Source organism: Engystomops pustulosus, chromosome 6 (assembly GCF_040894005.1).
Source record: "Engystomops pustulosus chromosome 6, aEngPut4.maternal, whole genome shotgun sequence".
Classification (NCBI taxonomy): domain Eukaryota; kingdom Metazoa; phylum Chordata; class Amphibia; order Anura; family Leptodactylidae; genus Engystomops; species Engystomops pustulosus.
Window position 1 is genome coordinate 184,926,001 of NC_092416.1, and position 23,001 is coordinate 184,949,001.

The window sequence follows — 23,001 nt, forward strand, 5'->3', positions numbered from 1 at the left end:
AGAAGACGACTGCAATATGATGGAATGTTCCCAGGGGCACTCCTGATGTATATGTGGGGAAGGGATCCCCAGAAAGATAGTGAAGTGGAGGCCCATGGTGTTAGTGGCAGCCAGGGATCACACAGGAATGCAGAGGTTATGAACATAAAACCAAGAGTCTATTTATTCATAGACTCCAATACTGCAACAGGTAACAGGTTCAGGCAGAAAGGTCCTTCAGAGCTTGGGCCACAAAGTAGCTGATGATTGGGTTGTAGCTCACAACAATAGCAGGAACTCATTACAAGACATGCTGGGATTACCACCCATTGGCTGACCTCCTTGCAGAAGGTATACAAATAAGATATCATTATCATATAGAAACTTTAACCCTTCCTTCACAGGCAGATGGAAATAGGGGCCGCAGTACCATAAATCACCAGTAGACTAAGGAATAGATTTCTGAATATAGTTAATTATCCCTTAGACGATGTACAGAGGTGATCGAGCTGTACCCATCAAAACTGGAAGCTAAAGGCAGAAGGTTTAGTTTCTAATGCCCGACCAGTAAGCCTTTACATATATTTTATTTCCACTTATTTTAAATGAGGAGCGAGGAGGAAACCAGGAACCACCAACCTCCTTATGTGACCCCCGACCAGGAGCAAACCCCAATCTAGAGAGACGGGAGTGACTACACACCTACCTCCACCTGCAGCGCTCCAAATATATGTGACAGGACCTGTGATGATGTCATAGTCATGTGACCAGCCCCATGTGTGGGAGGAGTCAGGCTCTGGGCTGCTGGAGAAGCTATAGGACCTGTGATGATGTCATGACCATGTGATTAGTCACATGTGTGGGAGGAGTCAGGCTCCAGGACGTGTTGCTCGGGGCGGGGCCATCCCTGCTTCTCATGTGAGGAGAAGTTCTGACCAGTGCTGAGACTTGTGTTACCACCAGGATGGACCTTCCTGTAATCTCCTACATGTGAGAAGAGGTGATAAGTGGAAGACGCCTTTCATCACCAGAGACGGTCACTGAGATCGCTCCCGCATACTCATCACCCTCCCGCTGTCTTCCAAGAATTCGGCAACAAAATTGTGTGAAATTCCTCTTCGTGGTGGTGCATCTTGATGAGATCCTGATATAGTTACCTGTGATTACACAGAAGACACGCGCATGTATTGTCCGTGCTGGTGTCTCGTTGTCTCAGTGACGATGGAAAATTTTTTACTCTTTGTTTCATTGCAGCCAGCTGGGAAAAAAACCTCTCATTAATGTACACTCTGCGCCAGGGGCATTGCTAGGGTGGTAAAAGATCCGGGGCACGGGCTCCAGTGCATGTGTAGGGCACCTCTTGTAATGCTCGCTCCTGTACATATCCTCCTCACATTTGGCAGTGCCAATAACAACTTTACTGATGGTATATACAGCTACAGAAACCACAGAAATCCCTTCTTGTTCCATTCATTGACTGCAGGTGACGTGTCCTCTACCTTCTCAATTAGGCCCCACATCACCACGTCTCCTCTTCAGCCACTTTTCCTGCCTGTGGAGTTCACCACAAAGATATGTTATGTCCTTCATTGTCCCGAAAATCTTGGTACTCTGACAGTGTCATCCTGCTGCAACCCTTAACCCCTTATCACCGACACTAGTTTTCAGCTCAATGACCAGACTCGATTTTTCAAATCTGACATGTCTCACGATAATTGGTTATAACTTCGGAACGCTTTAACATATCCCGGTGATTTTGAGACTGTTTTCTCGTGACACATTGTACTTCATGTTAGTTATAAAATTTAAGTGATAAGTTTTGCGATTCGTTCCGAAAAAAATTGAAAATTTGGCAAAAGTGTGTAAAAATTCTTCATTTTCCAAGTTCGAAATGTTTTGCTTTCCAGACAGGGAGTAAAACTACCCAAAAAGCTTCATAATTAACATTTACGGAATGTCTTCCTTATCTTGGGATGATATTTTATGCGTCCTCTCTTTTTTCTAGGATGTTAGGAGGCGCAGAACTTTAGGTGCGATTTTTCTCATTTTCATGAAAATTGACAAAACTCACATTTTGAGGGACAACTCAGCTTCCAAGTGACTCTGAAAGTCCTAAATAATAGTAAAACCCCACAAATCACCCCACTATAGAAACTTCACCCCTCAACGTATGTACAACAACTTCTATTAACCCTTTAAGTGTTTCACATGGGTTAAAACAATATGGACCTGCGATTTAGAAACTTTAGAATTTTTTTGGAAAATATGTTAATTTAGGCCAAAACTGACAGTTTCATAATAAATTACTGCAACGTTTGATGCCCAATTCCTCCCGAGTACTGATACCCCATATGTGGTGGTAAACTTCTGTACAGGCGCACGGCTGAGTATAGAATGAATGGAGGAGCCATTCACAGCAGATTTGTATTGTCACATTGTACGACCTATAAATTTTTATTTTTTTGGCAATGCGAACATATGAGGCTTATTATTTGCGTGGTGAGATACAATGTATATATAATTCATTTTGGGAGTCTAAAGCTTATTGATGAGATTTTATTAACTATTTCAAGGGGGACACAAACAAACTCATCAGTTTTTATTTTGGATTTTTAGCATTCCCCCCCCCCCCCCCGCTCACCGTAGCGTAAAAATAATATGTTATCTTTATTCTCTCGTTCACTATGATTGCGGTGATACCTCATGTATATCGTTTTTCTTATCTTTGCTCAATTTTTCTGATCAAAACCAATATTGGAGAAAATCGCATTGTTTTACTATTGACAACAATGCAACTTCTGTATTTTTCTGTTGGCAGATCTGGTTGAGAGCTTATTTTTTGCAAAAAGATTTGTTCTTTTCAGTAGTATGATATTAGGGAACGTAACTTTTTTTGATCACTTTTTAGAACATTTTTAGTGATGGTGTTTGATGAAAAATTGTATATTACGGGAAGTTTTTCGAGCGGGTTCAATATTGATTTAGATTTATTTTACAGATTATTATGGATGATACCAAATGTGTTTTATATACTTTATTTGCATTTTATGTGTAACTGGAGAGATTATGGGACTTTTATTTTATTTATTTACTCATATTATAAAATGACTTTTTTTTTTTTTTTTTAACTTTTTTACATTTTCTACTTCTTGGCTTGAACAAGCGTTCATACGATCACTTGTTCAAGCCCTTACACTGCAATACACTTGTATTGCAGTGTATACTGTAAGTAACTGAGCATGTTCAGTTACATACAGCCGTGTCCTGCCAGGAGGCGGAACCCGGCGGGGACAGAAGCCAGCAGCCTCGGGTCACTCGTCGGAACCCGGGGCTGCAGCAGGAGGGGTCGGATCCACCGGTAAGCTCACTGGGGGATCGGGGGGGGGGGGAGGGGTCCGATTAACGGTGGGGACACTTACACACCGCGGTCATGCTTCCGATCCCTGGTGTTAGTGCCGGGTCCGGGCTGTGTCACAGCCCAGACCGGGACCCATACTGACCCGATGTCCCGAAATCTTCTTCTGACGCGCCGCCGTAGTAAGGCGTCACGTCAGAAGAAGTTCCCCTAATGACCACCGTAAAAAGCCGATACGGCGGTCATTAAGTGGTTAAGACTGTCCGCAAAATAGTGTATATGTTATGGGCTGTGTTCACACATTTGCCATGCATTAAACACTACAAGACACCAGGTGCTTGTTACCGATCTCATGCGATTCACTGGAAATGCATATGCAAACAAACCCAGGCCAGTCCTAGTGCCACGTGTGAACGCAACCCACAAATGTCCTAGCGATGCCCCTGCTCTGCATCCATTTTTACAGAAAAGAAACCAGAAATGTAGATATTTTTGCTATTTTTTTAAACAAGAAAACCGGAAATTTCACCTGGTGATAAGTGTTCAGCCCCCGGTGATAAGAATTAAGCCACTTTGCTCAGTGTTGAGTAGAAGCAGCTTTGGAGCTGGTACAGCCATGAGTCTTCTTTGGAAGATGTTTCAAGTCACTCGTTCCTGGATTTGGGGATCCTCTGCCTTGCAGATCCTCTACAATTCCCTCAGGTTGAATGGTGAACATTGGTGGAGGCCATTTTCAGGTCTCTCCAGAGATGCTCAATTGGGTTCAGGTCCAGGCTCTGGTTGGGCCGGTCAGGAATGGTCACCGAGATGTTCTGAAGCCTCTGCTGTGTTATTTTAGCTGTGTGTTTAGGGTATTGCCTTGTTGGAAGGTTCGGTCCAGTCGGAGGTCAAAAGCCCTATGGAAGAGGTTTTCATCCAGGATATCTCTGTATTTGTCCGCATTCATCTTTCCTTCAATTACATGATTGTATTAGTCAGGTGATAAGCAGGGCCTGGTTTTCTCCACCACATAGAATTAACATAAAAAAAGTTTAATCTTGGTCTCATCAGAGCAACAAATCTTATTTCTCATAGTCCAGGAGTCCTTCGTGTGTTTTGCACACTGTATACAGCTTTCTTATGGCTTGCGCTGAGGAGAGGCTTCTGTCGGCAGACTCTGCTATAAAGCCCTGACTGGTGGACGCTGCAGTGATACTTGACTTTGTGGAACTTCCTCCTATCTCCCTACTGTATCTCTGGAGCTCAGACACAGTGATCTTGGGGATCTTCTTTACCTCTCTCACCAAAGCTCTTCTACCACTTCTCTTCTTAGTTTGTCTGGATGGCCAGGTCAAGAAAGAGTTGTGGTGGTCCCAAACTTCTTCAATTCAATGATTATGGAGGCCACTGTGCTCTTAGGTGTTGCAGAAACTGTTTTGTGACCTTGGCCAGATCTGTGCCTTGCCACAATTCTGCTTCTGGGCTCCTTTGGCAGTTCCTTATACCTCCTGATTCTCATTGTGCTTTGACAAGCACTGTAAGGTCTTATATAGACAGGTGTGTGTCTTTCCTAATCAAGTCCAATTAGTTTAATTAAACACAACTGGACTCCATGTAACAAAGATAATAGATAAAGTTCTTCTACATCCCAAGAGCTATTGAATAAAATGTAGAAACGCCTTAGCACAGCTTCACATAACCTGTCATGGACAAGCCATCTCTGGTGTTGAGGTGAATAGTCATCGGTCCAGTTTTTTATTTCTAAATAACTTTATATACTATACAAGGGGTGAACCTAAACTCAAGGCTTCCTGATGTGAGCTATAGAATGGTGCCCCACTCCACCCCATGCAGTAGAAATATATCAGTTTTTTATTCTTCTAGGCGGGTTCTTCATGCATGGTCTTACACCAGTATTGACAGTGGGTGTGAAGTGTGTTATGTGTTAGCACCTGATTTAGCAGGTGACTGCACTCCTGATGGTGCCTCCTACTTTGCTTCAGGTGCTGTTGCCTGAGGTGAGAGGCTCAAGTCGCTTCATGGGTGGTGCATCCGTGGTCAGGACCTGAACCTAATGACTTCTGTGTCTCAGGCTGCAACTCTACCATCTGAGCTACACAGCTCTATGGACAGCTCATGCATATACATTAGGAATAAAAACTTTCCTTAAAAGAGACGTTTGCATTTGGGAGAAAATTGAGCTTTGGGAGACTGAGGAGTTTATTTTTTAAAACACAAAATACTGTACATATATGTGATATATAAAAAAACAAGCAGCAGATGAGAGGCACAGAGTAATATAATGTAAGGCTTTAAAGATGGCCAAATATTCATCTGCTGATAACTGGTAACAAGTTCTCAGATCTCACAATTATTATATATAGTTAAATGACAGGCTGGGTTCACGCCTCGTTATTGCCATATGTTTTAAGGACACGTCGGGCACATAGCGGCAGCATACGGTGATATACGAGGTGTTTCCCCAGTAATGTCACTGTACTTATATGGACAGTGACATCACCAGATCCCCACCCTTTCTGAGCAACGTATGGTCTTAGCGAGCCTAAAAGGGGGGTGCAATATTTTACATCCGCTCCGCATAGGCTTCTATTGCCTCCGCTGAGCGTACACGTCGCTCAGTAGGATGGACCATGCTACATCCTCCCCCCCACCCCACCCCTACACTCAGCATATAGTTCAGGAGCTTCCCCAACATACAAGCTGAGCGTATACAGAAAACGTAATGCAAACCCAGCCCTAGGCCACTTTCACCTGGTCAGTAATTCTTCAGTATTCTGGATTAATTTTTGAAGGCAAAACCAGAGATTGGACCTGCAAAGAGAAAAGGTAATGGAAGGCTCTGGAGCCCAAACACTAATGCAAAATACTGAAAGTGGCCTTATGGTGGATTCACATTGGCATTTTTTTAAAAATTAGTGATGTTCCCTGAAGACATTCTGGCTTAAGTTTTTACCATGGTCAGAGAAAGAAATTTAGGACTCCGTCCGTTTTTTATTCACTGGCAACATTGGATCAGTAGAAAGAAATTAAAGTGTGAAAAAGTGAATTGAAAAGTCTGGTTCAGTAAAGTATCGGTGAAAGATCAATGAAGCCTGGAGGAGGAAGACCTGTACGGGTCTATAAGGATCCCTGGAAATGAGGACGTGTGCTCTCTGTATTTTCTACAGCTGGTACATGTTCCAATCTGCTTCTAAGGGCTCGTGCACACGGCCGTGAATTTCCCTGTTTTTTTTCCTTGTGTGACTTATCAGATGTCGAACAAGATGTTGTTTCAGAGTGAAACATTTCGTACATTCGGAACACGCGTACGGTTTCAGCCCTGTGTGAATTTTCTGGTGCCTCACCAGAGTGGATTTCTTGTTAAAATGTTTCCCACATTCTGCACACGGAAACGGCCTCTCCCCCGTGTGACTTCGATGATGTACAACAAGGTCCGATTTTTGATAAAAGCATTTCCCACATTGTGCACACGGAAACGGCCTCTCCCCTGTGTGACTTCGCTGATGTACAATGATCTCCGATTTGTGGTTGAAACATTTCCCACATTCAGCACATAAAAATTTCTTGTCCCCCGTGTGAATTTTCAGATGTTTGACAAGAGAAGACCTTTGACCAAAACTTTTGCCACATTCTACACAAGGAAATGGCTTCTCTCCTGTGTGACTTTGTTGAAGATCTGCTTTACCTCTAAAAGTTTTTTTCCCACTTTCTAAACCAGACTTCGTGTTGTCATCCGTTCCTAATGATTCGGAAGGAATGACCCATGTAAAAGCATCAGATGGCAGATCTTCTGTGTGAAGGTCTGAGGATACATCTGGGACATTGTCATGATCTTCAGATGTATCTGGTGTGATACAACCATCACCTGCTGTAACATGTGATGATATCAGATGTTCCTCTGAGCTCCTGGTGTTGTCATCTGTAAAGGATAAAACAGATTATAAAATATAACCTTATCATTGGTTGTGGTAAGAAAACTCTGAAGATGTATCACAGGACATTTGTGTGATATCAGCAATCCGGGTACATGCAGCATTTCTTGTCTGCCCATGGTGGCTATGACTTTCCTGCTTACCATAAGGTTCTGTATTATTACTGATGTAACATCTCAGTCTCCTCCTCCGAGGTCCTGGTGAGCAGTATTCCTGACCCTCATAGCTCCCACCTTCCAGCTTTTCTTAGTCTATGTCTCCATGTTCTGTATTGTGTTATCACTCGTCTCTGCTTTATCTAGTGGTTACTACTCACCTGGGCAGTTACCTGTAGGAATCTCCTCCTTACATCGCTCATCGCCCCTCACATATGTCTCTGGGGCAGTAATATTCTTCACATCTTCACCCTGATACACAAACTGAGAAACAAATATTGTAAGAAGTCACCAGAGTCCGGCACATAGACTAGACATGGGATTTTACAATAAGTCAATTTTAAGAAACTTTTATTTCTAGAATAATCCTCCATATATCAGAGAATATGTCATCTCCATCTACCTGATAATACTCTGGGTCATATGTTTCTTCTTTACAATCCTGTAGTAGAAGAAGAGGACTGGGACATCTCTCCGGTGATGTTCTCTTACTGGATCTACCTGTAGGAAACATCCAGAGACTGAATTCCTTCTTTCCATACAGATAATGAAAGGACGTGTGGATTTAGTCCTGTCTATTACCTGCTGATGTGAGGGGCTGGTGGTCCTCCATCATGACGTCCTTGTACACATCTTTGTGTCCTTCTAAATACTCCCACTCCTCCATGGAGAAATAGACAGCCACATCCTGACACCTTATAGGAACCTGACACACACAATGATCCCGTCATCACCCAGATCCCTTCATAGCGTTACTGTATAATGTCCCAGCATTCCCAGCAGTGTCACCTCTCCAGTCAGCAGCTCCATCATCTTGTGGGTGACTTCTAGGATCTTCTGCTCATTGATGTCATCATGTATCAGGGGGTGAGGGGGAGGAGCCGGGATTGGGCTCAGGGTTCTCCCCCGTCCTTCATACACAGGGGCCTGACAGCGCCCACTAGAGGTCTTCTTCACTACTGTGTAATCCTGGTTATGGAGAGACACAGTGATAAATCTCCCTCCATACATTTCCAGAATCTCTCACCTCTCCAGTCCTATCATCTGTTATTCCCATAGATAATGATGTCATGTGACCTCATCCCAATCTCTCACCTCTCCAGTAATATAGAAGAGAATCTCTAGGGTGAGCTGGAACATTCTCTCCACCCTCCTGTCTCTGTCCATTGTCTGATCCTGAAGAGAAAGAAGATAAGATAAAGTAACATCATGTAGAGAAATGCACTTCCTGTAATGAGTAGAAGTACAATGAGGAGATGCCGGTGACTCGGTGGTGGAGGTCGTGTGGTTGGGATAATAATGGATTATATATGAGTTTCTCTATGATGATATCAGTCTATTATTAGGCTGTAACTTCCCTATAACCATCTGCAGCACATTGCAGTCTGCACTGGTCGCGGCTTCATACAGATCTCCCTTCACCACCCACATCCCTCCTCTGTATAGTGAGCGGATACTCAGGGATGGATGAGATTCTGCTGGAAGTGAGGGGTCACTGATAAATGTCCCCGGTGACTACACACCTACCTCCACCTGCAGAGCTCCAGATATATGTGACAGGACCTGTGATGATGTCATAGTCATGTGATCAGCCCCATGTGTGGGAGGAGTCAGGCTCTGGGCTGCTGGAGAAGCTATAGGACCTGTGATGATGTCATAGTCATGTGATCAGCCCCATGTGTGGGAGGAGTCAGGCTCTGGGCTGCTGGAGAAGCTATAGGACCTGTGATGATGTCATAGTCATGTGATTAGTCACATGTGTGGGAAGAGTCAGGCTCCAGGAAGTGTTGCTAGGGGCAGGACCATGTGAGGAGAAGTTGTGACCAGCGATGAGACTTGTGTTTCCACCAGGATGGACCTTCCTGTAATCTTCTACGTGTGAGAAGAGGTGATGAGTGGAAGACGGTCACTGAGATCGCTCCCTCATACTCATCACCCTCCCTCTGTCTTCCAAGAATTTGACATTTTTCGGACATTTTGTCATTACTGGTGTCACGTTGCCTGAGAAGAAATAGGTTCCTTAATCCCTGTATGTCACATCTTAGATTCAGGTGTGACTGGCTGAGCCCTCTCCTTACAAGGTGCTAGCACCGATTACAGGCATACCTCCCAACCGTCCCGCTTTCAGCGGGACTGTCACGCTTTTTAACCCAAGTCCCGCCGCCCCGGGAGGATAAGGGAATGTCACGCTGTTCCCCGCATTGTCCCGGGCCAGGAGACTGAGTCCCGTCTCCTGGCCCCGGGACCAGGGTCGGACTGGCCTGGCTGAGAATAACCGCGAGGGGGGGGGGGTCGGGGGGTTCGGGTGGACAGGGCACACCTACTGGCTGCAGCACACATAGAACACAGTGGGGCAGATTTATCAAGCAGTCTGAAAGTCAGAATATTTCTAGTTGCCCATGGAAACCAATCACAGCTCCCCTTTAAAATATTCATGAGCACTGGTAAAATGAAAGCTGAGCTGTGATTGGTTGCCATGGGCAACTGGAAATATTCTGACTTTCAGACTGCTTGATAAATGTGCCCCAGTACGTCTGGGGATCATCACAGCAGTGAATGAGGTCATGACCATGTGACACCTGTGTGGGAGGAGCTACTGAAGGGCCGGGTAGAGGTTGCTGCCATGCATGCCGAGGTATTATGTGAAGTTATACAGAAGCAGTGCAAGGAGGGTGAAACAGGTATATAATGTGTGGGGGGGCAGTGTGACAGGTATATAATGTGTGGGGGGGCAGTGTGACAGGTATATAATGTGTGGGGGGGCAGTGTGACAGGTATATAATGTGTGTGGGGGCAGTGTGACAGGTATATAATGTGTGTGGGGGCAGTGTGACAGGTATATAATGTGTGGGGGGGCAGTGTGACAGGTATATAATGTGTGGGGGGGCAGTGTGACAGGTATATAATGTGTGGGGGAGGCAGTGTGACAGGTATATAATGTGTGGGGGGGGCAGTGTGACAGGTATATAATGTGGGGGTGGGGGGCAGTGTGACAGGTATATAATGTGTGGGGGGGCAGTGTGACAGGTATATAATGTGTGGGGGGGCAGTGTGACAGGTATATAATGTGTGGGGGGGCAGTGTGACAGGTATATAATGTGTGGGGGGGCAGTGTGACAGGTATATAATGTGTGGGGGGGCAGTGTGACAGGTATATAATGTGTGGGGGGGGCAGTGTGACAGGTATATAATGTGGGGGTGGGGGGCAGTGTGACAGGTATATAATGTGTGGGGGGGGGCAGTGTGACAGGTATATAATGTGTGGGGGGGCAGTGTGACAGGTATATAATGTGTGGGGGGGCAGTGTGACAGGTATATAATGTGTGGGGGGGGCAGTGTGACAGGTATATAATGTGTGGGGGGGGGCAGTGTGACAGGTATATAATGTGGGGGGGCCAGTGTGACAGGTATATAATGTGTGGGGGGCAGTGTGACAGGTATATAATGTGGGGGTGGGGGGCAGTGTGACAGGTATATAATGTGGGGGTGGGGGGCAGTGTGACAGGTATATAATGTGTGGGGGGGGGGGGCAGTGTGACAGGTATATAATGTGTGGGGGGGCAGTGTGACAGGTATATAATGTGTGGGGGGGGGCAGTGTGACAGGTATATAATGTGTGGGGGGGGGGCAGTGTGACAGGTATATAATGTGTGGGGGGGGGCAGTGTGACAGGTATATAATGTGTGGGGGGGCAGTGTGACAGGTATATAATGTGTGGGGGGGCAGTGTGACAGGTATATAATGTGTGGGGGGGCAGTGTGACAGGTATATAATGTGTGGGGGGGCAGTGTGACAGGTATATAATGTGTGGGGGGGCAGTGTGACAGGTATATAATGTGTGGGGGGGCAGTGTGACAGGTATATAATGTGTGGGGGGGCAGTGTGACAGGTATATAATGTGTGGGGGGGCAGTGTGACAGGTATATAATGTGTGGGGGGGCAGTGTGACAGGTATATAATGTGTGGGGGGGCAGTGTGACAGGTATATAATGTGTGGGGGGGCAGTGTGACAGGTATATAATGTGTGGGGGGGCAGTGTGACAGGTATATAATGTGTGGGGGGCAGTGTGACAGGTATATAATGTGTGGGGGGGCAGTGTGACAGGTATATAATGTGTGGGGGGGCAGTGTGACAGGTACAATGCGGGGAACAGCGTGACATTCCCTTATCCTCCCGGGGCGCTGGGGGACAGGAGGAGGAGGCTGGAGGACAGGAGGGTACAGGAGGAGGAGGCTGGGGGACAGGAGGAGGCTGGAGCAGGCTGGGGAGCAGAAGGAGGAGGCTGGAGGACAGCAGGAAGATAGAGGATGGAGGAGGCTCCGGGACAGGATGAGGCTGGGGGACAGGATGAGGCTGGAGGACAGGAGGATGCTAGAGGCGGCTGGGAGACAGGAGGAGTATGCTGGAGGAGGAGGCTGGGGGACAGGAGGAGGAGGCTAGGGGACACGAGAAGGAGTTTGGGAAATCAGGAGGAGGCTGGAGGACAGGAGGAGGCTGGAGCAGGCTGGGGAGCAGAAGGAGGAGGCTGGAGGACAGCAGGAAGATAGAGGATGGAGGAGGCTGGGGGACAGGATGAGGCTGGAGGACAGGAGGATGCTAGAGGCGGCTGGGGGACAGAAGGAGTATGCTGGAGGAGGAGGCGGAGGCTGGGGGACACGAGAAGGAGTTTGGGAAATCAGGAGGAGGCTGGAGGACAGGAGGAAGCTGGAGCAGAAGGAGGAGGCTGGGGGACAGCAGGAAGATAGAGGATGGAGGGGCTGGGGGACACATGGAGGCGGCTGGGGGACAGGAGGTGGCTGGGGGACAGGAGGCTGAGGATGGAGCACAGGAGGAGGCTGTGGATGGAGCTACAGGAGGAGGCTGGAGGACAGGAGGCTACAGGAGGAGGCTGGAGGACAGGAGGCTACAGGAGGAGGCTGGAGGACAGGGGGATACAGGAGGAGGCTGGAGGACAGGGGGATACAGGAGGAGGCTGGAGGACAGGGAGCTACAGGAGGAGGATTTAGGACAAGAGCTACAGGAGGAGGATTGAGGACAGGGAGCTACAGGAGGAGGATTTAGGACAAGAGCTACAGGAGGAGGATGGAGGGCAGGAGGCTGGAGGACGGGGATACAGGAGGAGGCTGGAGGACAGGGGGATACAGGAGGAGGCTGGAGGGCAGGGGGAAACAGGAGGAGGCTGGAGGACAGGGGGATTCAGGAGGAGGCTGGAGGACAGGGGGATACAGGAGGAGGCTGGAGGACAGGGGGATACAGGAGGAGGCTGGAGGACAGGGGGATACAGGAGGAGGCTGGAGGACAGGGGGATACAGGAGGAGGCTGGAGGACAGGGGGATACAGGAGGAGGCTGGAGGACAGGGGGATACAGGAGGAGGCTGGAGGACAGGGGGATACAGGAGGAGGCTGGAGGACAGGGGGATACAGGAGGAGGCTGGAGGACAGGGGGATACAGGAGGAGGCTGGAGGACAGGGGAATACAGGAGGAGGCTGGAGGACAGGGGAATACAGGAGGAGGCTGGAGGACAGGGGAATACAGGAGGAGGCTGGAGGACAGGGGGATACAGGAGGAGGCTGGAGGACAGGGGGATACAGGAGGAGGCTGGAGGACAGGAGGAGGCTGGAGGACAGGGGGATACAGGAGGAGGCTGGAGGACAGGGGGATACAGGAGGAGGCTGGAGGACAGGGGGATACAGGAGGATGCTGGAGGACAGGGGGATACAGGAGGATGCTGGAGGACAGGAGGCTACAGGAGGAGGCTGGAGGACAGGAGGCTACAGGAGGAGGCTGGAGGACAGGAGGCTACAGGAGGAGGCTGGAGGACAGGAGGCTACAGGAGAAGGCTGGAGGACAGGAGGCTACAGGAGAAGGCTGGAGGACAGGAGGCTACAGGAGGAGGCTGGAGGACAGGGGGATACAGGAAGAGGCTGGAGGACAGGAGACTACAGGAGGAGGCTGGAGGACAGAAGGCTACAGGAGAAGGCTGGAGGACAGGAGAAGGCTGGAGGACAGGAGAAGGCTGGAGGACAGGAGGCTACAGGAGGAGGCTGGAGGACAGGGGGATACAGGAGGAGGCTGGAGGACAGGAGACTACAGGAGGAGGCTGGAGGACAGGGGGTTACAGGAGGAGGCTGGAAGACAGGGGGATACAGGAAGAGGCTGGAGGACAGGAGACTACAGGAGGAGGCTGGAGGACAGGAGGAGGCTGGAGGCTACAGGAGGAGGCTGGAGGACAGGGGGATACAGGAGGAGGCTGGAGGACAGGGGGATACAGGAGGAGGCTGGAGGACAGGAGGATTGAGGACAGGGAGCTACAGGAGGATGATTTAGGACAAGAGCTACAGGAGGAGGATTAAGGACAGGGAGCTACAGGAGGAGGATTTAGGACAAGAGCTACAGGAGGAGGATGGAGGACAGGAGGCTGGAGGATGGGGATACAGGAGGAGGCTGGAGGACAGGGGGATACAGGAGGAGGCTGGAGGGCAGGGGGATACAGGAGGAGGCTGGAGGGCAGGGGGATACAGGAGGAGGCTGGAGGGCAGGGGGATTCAGGAGGAGGCTGGAGGACAGGGGGATTCAGGAGGAGGCTGGAGGACAGGGGGATACAGGAGGAGGCTGGAGAACAGGGGGATACAGGAGGAGGCTGGAGGACAGGGGGATACAGGAGGAGGCTGGAGGACAGGGGGATACAGGAGGAGGCTGGAGGACAGGGGGATACAGGAGGAGGCTGGAGGACAGGGGGATACAGGAGGAGCCTGGAGGACAGGAGGATACAGGAGGAGGCTGGAGGACAGGGGGATACAGGAGGAGGACAGGGGGATACAGGAGGAGGCTGGAGGACAGGAGGCTACAGGAGGAGGCTGGAGGACAGGAGGCTACAGGAGGAGGCTGGAGGACAGGAGGCTACAGGAGGAGGCTGGAGGACAGGAGGCTACAGGAGGAGGCTGGAGGACAGGGGGATACAGGAGGAGGCTGGAGGACAGGGGGATACAGGAGGAGGCTGGAGGACAGGGGGATACAGGAGGAGGCTGGAGGACAGGAGGCTACAGGAGGAGGCTGGAGGACAGGAGGCTACAGGAGGAGGCTGGAGGACAGGAGAAGGCTGGAGGACAGGGGGATACAGGAGGAGGCTGGAGGACAGGGGGATACAGGAGGAGGCTGGAGGACAGGGGGATACAGTGGAGGCTGGAGGACAGGAGGAGGCTGGAGGACAGGAGGCTACAGGAAGAGGACAGGGGGCTGGAGGCTACAGGAGGAGGCTGGAGGACAGGAGGCTACAGGAGGAGGATGGAGGGCAGGAGCTACAGGAGGAGGATGGAGGACAGGAGGCTGGAGGATGGGGATACAGGAGGAGGCTGGAGGACAGGGGGATACAGGAGGAGGCTGGAGGGCAGGGGGAAACAGGAGGAGGCTGGAGGACAGGGGGATTCAGGAGGAGGCTGGAGGACAGGGGGATACAGGATGAGGCTGGAGAACAGGGGGATACAGGAGGAGGCTGGAGGACAGGGGGATACAGGAGGAGGCTGGAGGACAGGAGGCTACAGGAGGAGGCTGGAGGACAGGAGGCTACAGGAGGAGGCTGGAGGACAGGAGGCTACAGGAGGAGGCTGGAGGACAGGAGGCTACAGGAGGAGGCTGGAGGACAGGAGGCTACAGGAGGCGGCTGGAGGACAGGGGGATACAGGAGAAGGCTGGAGGACAGGGGGATACAGGAGGAGGCTGGAGGACAGGGGGATACAGTGGAGGCTGGAGGACAGGAGGAGGTTGGAGGACAGGAGGCTACAGGAAGAGGACAGGGGGCTGGAGGCTACAGGAGGAGGCTGGAGGACAGGAGGCTACAGGAGGAGGATGGAGGGCAGGAGCTACAGGAGGAGGATGGAGGACAGGAGGCTGGAGGATGGGGATACAGGAGGAGGCTGGAGGACAGGGGGATACAGGAGGAGGCTGGAGGGCAGGGGGATACAGGAGGAGGACAGGGGGATACAGGAGGAGGCTGGAGGACAGGAGGCTACAGGAGGAGGCTGGAGGACAGGAGGCTACAGGAGGAGGCTGGAGGACAGGAGGCTACAGGAGGAGGCTGGAGGACAGGAGGCTACAGGAGGAGGCTGGAGGACAGGAGGCTACAGGAGGAGGCTGGAGGACAGGGGGATACAGGAGGAGGCTGGAGGACAGGGGGATACAGGAGGAGGCTGGAGGACAGGAGGCTACAGGAGGAGGCTGGAGGACAGGGGGATACAGGAGAAGGCTGGAGGACAGGGGGATACAGTGGAGGCTGGAGGACAGGAGGCTACAGAAAGAGGACAGGGGGGCTGGAGGCTACAGGAGGAGGCTGGAGGACAGGAGGCTACAGGAGGAGGATGGAGGACAGGAGGCTGGAGGATGGGGATACAGGAGGAGGCTGGAGGACAGGGGGATACAGGAGGAGGCTGGAGGGCAGGGGGATACGGGAGGAGGCTGGAGGGCAGGGGGATACGGGAGGAGGCTGGAGGGCAGGGGGATACGGGAGGAGGCTGGAGGGCAGGGGGAAACGGGAGGAGGCTGGAGGACAGGGGGATTCAGGAGGAGGCTGGAGGACAGGGGGATACAGGAGGAGGCTGGAGAACAGGGGGATACAGTAGGAGGCTGGAGGACAGGGGGATACAGGAGGAGGCTGGAGGACAGGAGGCTACAGGAGGAGGCTGGAGGACAGGAGGCTACAGGAGGAGGCTGGAGGACAGGAGGCTACAGGAGGAGGCTGGAGGACAGGGGGATACAGGAGAAGGCTGGAGGACAGGGGGATACAGGAGGAGGCTGGAGGACAGGGGGATACAGTGGAGGCTGGAGGACAGGAGGCTACAGGAAGAGGACAGGGGGCTGGAGGCTACAGGAGGAGGCTGGAGGACAGGAGGCTACAGGAGGAGGATGGAGGGCAGGAGCTACAGGAGCAGGATGGAGGACAGGAGGCTGGAGGATGGGGATACAGGAGGAGGCTGGAGGACAGGGGGATACAGGAGGAGGCTGGAGGACAGGGGGATACAGGAGGAGGCTGGAGGACAGGGGGATACAGGAGGAGGCTGGAGGACAGGGGGATACAGGAGGAGGCTGGAGGACAGGGGGATACAGGAGGAGGCTGGAGGACAGGGGGATACAGGAGGAGGACAGGGGGATACAGGAGGAGGCTGGAGGACAGGAGGCTACAGGAGGAGGCTGGGGGACAGGGGGATACAGGAGGAGGCTGGAGGAAAGGGGGATACAGTGGAGGCTGGAGGACAGGAGGAGGCTGGAGGACAGGAGGCTACAGGAAGAGGATAGGGGGCTGGAGGCTACAGGAGGAGGCTGGAGGACAGGAGGCTACAAGAGAAGGCTGGAGGACAGGAGGCTACAGGAGAAGGCTGGAGGACAACAGGCTACAGGAGAAGGCTGGAGGACAGGAGGAGGCTGGAGGACAGGGGGATACAGGAGGAGGCTGGAGGACAGGGGGATACAGGAGGAGGCTGGAGGACAGGAGGCTACAGGAGAAGGCTGGAGGACAGGAGGCTACAGGAGAAGGCTGGAGGACAGGAGGCTACAGGAGAAGGCTGGAGGATAGGAGGCTACAGGAGAAGGCTGGAGGACAGGATGCTACAGGAGGAGGCTGGAGGACAGGGGGATACAGGAAGAGGCTGGAGGACAGGAGACTACAGGAGGAGGCTGGAGGACAGGGGGTTACAGAAGGAGGCAGGAGGCTACAGGAGGAGGCTGGAGGAGGCTGGAGGACAGGAGGAGGCTGGAGGACAGGAGGAGGCTGGAGGCTACAGGAGGAGGCTGGAGGACAGGTGGATACAGGAGGAGGCTGGAGGACAGGAGGCTGGAGGACAGGAGGCTGGAGGACAGGAGGAGGCTGGAGGACAGGAGGCTGGAGGCTACAGGAGGAGGCTGGAGAACAGGGGGATACAGGAGGAGGCTGGAGGACGGGGATACAGGAGGAGGCTGGGGGACAGGGGGATACAGGAGGAGGCTGGAGGACAGGAGGAGGCTGGAGGACAGGGGGATACAGGAGGAGGCTGAAGGACAGGGGGATACAGGAGGAGGCTGGAGGACAGGAGGATACAGGAGGAGGCTGGAGGACAGGGGGATACAGGAGGCTGGAGGACAGGGGGATACAGGAGGAGGCTGGAGGACAGGGGGATACAGGAGGAGGCTGGAGGACAGGGGGATACAGGAGGAGGTTGGAGGGCAGGAGGAGGATAGAGAACAGGGACCACACCATGTGAGGAGGGGTGGGGGTAGGAGTACAGATAATATTATGTGTAAGTTTGGGGAGATAAATAAAAGTGCAAAACCAAATGTAACGGCAGGATAAAATTAAAGAGGTGTTTTATATGTTTTACATGTTACAGAGTTGCATTAGGGGATATTGTATTGGTCCATGGGAAGGGGGGAAAATTAAGGGGCGTTGTAGCATTTGGGGACCATCAAGTTCGATATTATACTATGCTTGAGGGTGGGACAATGGGCGTGGCTTTGTGTCCCTCTTTCTCTTCTCCAAAAGTTGGGAGGTATGTACAGGTGTTAACCCCTTGACCGTCGGCAGTCAAAATAAGGTGGCACATGGGCCCTACCATCTTGGCTAAGATCATCGCTCCTTGTGACGTCATCGAGGAGCGTCGATCGACTTAAAGACCGGAGGCTGTGTAGTTTCACAGGATTTATTACAATGTGCCAGTGGATATATCCACCAGAGGCACGACATGGAAATATTAGGTCATCTCGTCCCAAGACTGGATAACAGACCCCGATACCTGGCGGAATCGAGAGGGGACATCCCCCCTCTGACATCACAGGACCTCTCATGTCGGTTCTTTGATGTCGATCGCTGCGATTGGCCCTTCTGTACAGACAGCAAATTGCAGTGATTGGAGGCTGCGGGCTAGCGGCACCGGGGTCGCGAGATGGGATGACATACCCCCAGAGCATACCAGGATTGCGAGAGGACGTCCCCCTCTGACATCACAGGACCGATCTGATTGGTCCTGTGATGTTGATCGCTGCGATTTGGCTGTCTGTACAGACTGGCCAATCGTAGCGATCAGTGACTGTGGAGGTCAGATCCAAGACCCTTCATGCTCTCCAAGCCGCCATTCTGCATTTGGTAGTGTTGGAGAGCAGAGTGTCTTGGGATCTGTCCTGTAGAGAGTGTGCAAAAATCACTACACCCATTCTCCATCCCCTCCCAGTGTAATCCCACTTCCCTGTACTATCCCACCCATCCTCTGTATTCCCTTTCCCCCCAAGTGCGAATTGTGTGGAGAAGGCATTTAGTGGAGGAGAAGGCGTGTGAGGAGGAGAAGGCGTTGTGTGGTGTAGTGGAGTAGGTGTAGTGTAGTGTCCCATCATGTCCCAGAAGACATATACTGATTTGGAGGTGTATAATTATATGGCCTCCGATACGGAGTCAGCTAGTGGGGACGAGTGTCCGTTTTATTTGTCTACCTCATCCTCACAAAGCGTCTCTGAGGAACCCCCGAGAAGGCGCTTATGTAGTAGTGCCGAAGTGCCGGGATTTCTTCTGGAGTACCAGGGACTTTGCCTGGAGTGGCCAGGACTTCAGACCCCACATGGGTGACCCCCAGTAGTTATGCCCCTCAGGTTCCTGATTTTACGGCCAGTCCTGGGATACGCAGAGACACGGCAGGGCTCAGACTTTTTAAAGTTCTTTTTCAGTGAGTACCTAATTGGTCTGATGGTTTCCCAGACCAATCTCTACACAGCACAGTATATTACCCAAAACCCCACTTCTTTTTGTGCGCAACCCCACAGGTGGACCCCTGTTAGTGCAGCAGAGATGGAGAAGTATTGGGGCATAGTACTTCTCATGGGACTCGTCAAAAAGCCCTCTATCAGGGACTATTGGAGCACAGACATACTGTACCACACCCAGATGTTGCGCATGGCAATGAATAGGATGCGCTTTGAAGCCATCCATAGGTTTCTGCATTTTGCTGACAATTCACAGTGCCCACCCAGAGATGACCCCAGTTATGATAGGTTGAATAAGGTCCAATCCATATTAGACTACCTAAGTGCCCAATTTATGGATGTGTATACTGCAAAGAGGCAGATATCAGTGGACGAGTCCCTGGTACATTTCAAAAGGAAGACTTCAGTTCCGCCAGTACCTGCCCAATAAGAGGACACGGTATGGCGTGAAGATGTATAAGCTGTGTGAGAGTGCATCAGGGTACACTTTTAGGTTCAGGGTATATGAAGGGAAGGACTCTAGGATACTGTCCCCTGAATGCCCCCCCTTCCTGGGAATTCCCTGAAGGATAGTTTGGGATTTCATGCACCCACTATTGGACCAGAGCTACCACCTCTACCTGGATAATTTTTAAACGAGTATTGCCCTGTTCAAGTGCCTCGCTTCCAGACAAACTGCGGCACTGTTAGGAAAAATTAGAGAGGTCTCCCTAAGTCGCTGCTAGGGGAAAAGCTCAGAAGGCACGAGAGCCGAGCACTAAGCAGCGACTCAGTATTGTGTGTTAGGTACAAGGACAAGAGGGATATCCTTGTACTAACAACAATACATGGGCACATCACCATCCCTGCCCATGTACGAGGTACCAGTGCAGAAGCCCCCAAGCCAGACTGTATTCTGAATTACAATAAGTACATGGGAGGGGTGGATTTGTCGGACCAGGTGCTTCAGCCATACAATGCCATGCGGCCAGAGGGGAACTTTCCTGGAATTTCAAGAGGTGGTAGTGAAGCAGTTGATTTTTAGAGACCAGGAAGGGCGGAGTACGTCTGGAAGCGGGCCACATCACGGATTGTACCAGGGCAGAACTTTCCAGGAGAATTTCCCCAAACAGCCAGCAAGGGAAGGACACAGAAGAGATGCAGGGTGTGCTCAAAAAAACAAACTATCTACCAGTGTGACACATGCCCCGACCAACCAGGGTTATGCATGAAGGAGTATTTTAGGATATATCACACTGGATGTATAATTGTACCCTGATGCACACAGCTTATACATCATCCCGCATGCCACACCTTCCCTGCTGAGCTCTGCCGTGTGCCCAGCCTGTATATTACTGCCACATATGGGGTATTGCTGTACCCGGGAGAACCCACATCATGATTTTTGGGGTGTTTGTCTCCCGTGGCAGGAGCTGGGCACAAGATGACACAATGGATATTTTGTACTATGCTCTATCCATTATGCATCATCCTTGGGGTCCACCTGTGGGGTTAAAATGCTCACTACACCCCTAGATTTATTCATGGAGGGGTGTCGTTTCTAAATAGGGTCAGATTTTAGGGGTTTCTACTGTACTGATCCCTAAGGGCATCTACAAATGTTTTATGATGTAAAAAAAAAATGAAATGTCTGTGCTCCAAATACCATTCTATTCCGAGCTCTGCCGTGTCTCCATCTTGTAGCCTATTGCCACACATGGGGTATTACCATACCCGTAATAACCCACAGAAAGATTTTTGGGGTGTTTATCCACAGTGGCATGAGTAGGGCTGTTTTCATTTGTCACTACAATGGCACATTTGAGAAAACAATGCAATTTCTACATTTCGGCCAGCATCTCAGGGGTTAAAATGCTCATACAACCCTAGATCAATTGTTTGAGGTGTGCCCTTTCCAAAAACAGGGTCACTACTCGGGGGTTTCTATTGCACTAGTACCTCAGGGGCACCCCAATAACATTCTAGTGAAAAGGGTGCTCCAAAAGCTAAATATTGCTTGTCTCTTCTCATCCCTGCTGTGTGCCCAGCCTGTAGACTATTGCCACACATGGGGTATTGCCATACCCGTAATAACCCGCAGAAAGATTTTTGGGGTGTTTATCCACAGTGGCATGAGTTGGGCTGTTTTCATTTGTCACTACAATGGCACATTTGAGAAAACAATGCAATTTCTACACTGACCCATTCACTTTGTATTACATTTAGGCCAGCATCTCAGGGGTTAAAATGCTCATACAACCCTAGATCAATTCTTTGAGGTGTGCCCTTTCCAAAAATGGGGTCACTACTCGGGGGTTCCTATTGCACTGGTACCTCAGGGGCACCCCAATAACATTCTAGTGAAAAGGGTGCTCGAAAAGCAAAATCTTACTCCATCCCTTCTCAGCCCTGCTGTGTGCCCAGCCTGTCAATTATTGGCACGTGTTGTATTGCCGTACTCGGGACAACCCGCAGAATGATTTTTGGGGTGTTTGTCTAAAGTGGCATGGGTTGGGCACAATATATCAGGCACTAAAATGACATTTTTGAGATAAAAACACAGTTTTTACTCTGCACCATTTACTTTACATTAGATTTTGGCCAGCATGTTGGGAGTTAAAATGATCACCACAGCCTCAGATAAATTCTTTGAGGGGTCTAGTTTCCAAAATGGTGACATCTTTGGGGGTTTTCTATTGTACTGTTACTTCAGGGGCTCTTCAATTACACTGTGGCACCACAAAACATTTGAAGCCAAATTGGCCTTCCAAAAACGAACTCTGTTCTGGACATCGCTGTGCGACAAAGCAGCAATTGACATCCACATGTCTGGTATTGCCGTACTCGGAAGAAGCAGGGCAATAATTTTGGGATGTATATTTACCTCAAATTTCTTCTGAGTGTGTCCATTTTAGGGCTAAATGAGAAAAATCGTAATGAAAAATTGAAATTTCAGAATTTCCAATCCATTTTCATATGCTTCCGGAAAAATAATAAAAGGGTTAACAGACTTCTTAAATGCTTATTTGAATAGATTGAAATGTTAAGTTCATAAAATGGTGTTACTTGTGGGGGTATATAGTACATAAGTCTTTATAGGGCACTTCCAAACTGAATTGATCACCAAAAATTTCGCATTTTTCAAATTTCAAGAAAATCTGAGAAGTTGCTACTAAAACTTCTCACATTCATAAAAAAAATGGAGACGTAAAACAAATAATGGAGATAAAAAGAAGACCAATGGCAAAAGGTTTCTACCCCAAAAAAATTGTGGTGTGACGTTTTGTCTAAAAAGTATAACATTTGAAACTTTGAAAATTGTAATTTTTTTCAAATTTTTCCTAAATGTGTCAATTTTTACCCCCCCAAAAAAGGAATGGATCACAGAAATGATATTACCAACATAAACTACAATGTCTCACGAGAAAGCAATCTCAAAATCACAGGGGTATCTTAAAGAATTGAAAAGTTATTACCACAGGAAGAGACACTGGTCAAATTTCTAAAAAAAAGGGCCGAGCCTTAACATGCAAACGCGTCCTTAAGGGGTTAAATACACAAACACAGTGTCATATAAATTTGGAAACTCAGAATTCATTAAATTTATGTTAATGTCCTCTGGAGGCATTATGTATTTATCCTTATATTGAACCAAACATCCTCTTGTGCTTAATATAATCATGTATTAAATTCCAATTTTTAGATATTAACCAATATCACTATTTTATATACTTTTTAGCTCAAGTGTAGCGTTTAAGATCTATCAAGTGGAAGAAAAAGGTTGGGGTGCTCACCTTAGGTGTGTCTTGGTAGCGTAGCCCGTAGTATAGAAGCTTTGAGAAGAGCTGCTTGTGGAAGGGAAAAGCCACGAGGAATCGGCGTCG

The 23,001-nt window shown here is 50.0% G+C and overlaps 2 protein-coding genes across 2 annotated transcripts in view; both read right to left on the reverse strand.

The window, feature by feature from the left end:
- Positions 1–23,001, reverse strand: part of LOC140065436 (uncharacterized) — a 138,878-nt gene that overhangs the window by 97,537 nt on the left and 18,340 nt on the right. The window lies entirely within an intron of this gene.
- The window catches only part of LOC140066029 (uncharacterized), a 36,481-nt gene continuing 18,953 nt past the window's right edge, over positions 5,474–23,001 (reverse strand). The window contains exon 3 of the mRNA XM_072113593.1: positions 5,474–7,253. Coding sequence (XP_071969694.1) covers positions 6,496–7,253 — 758 coding nt within the window. The 3' untranslated portion in view covers positions 5,474–6,495. The remainder of the gene's footprint in view (positions 7,254–23,001) is intronic.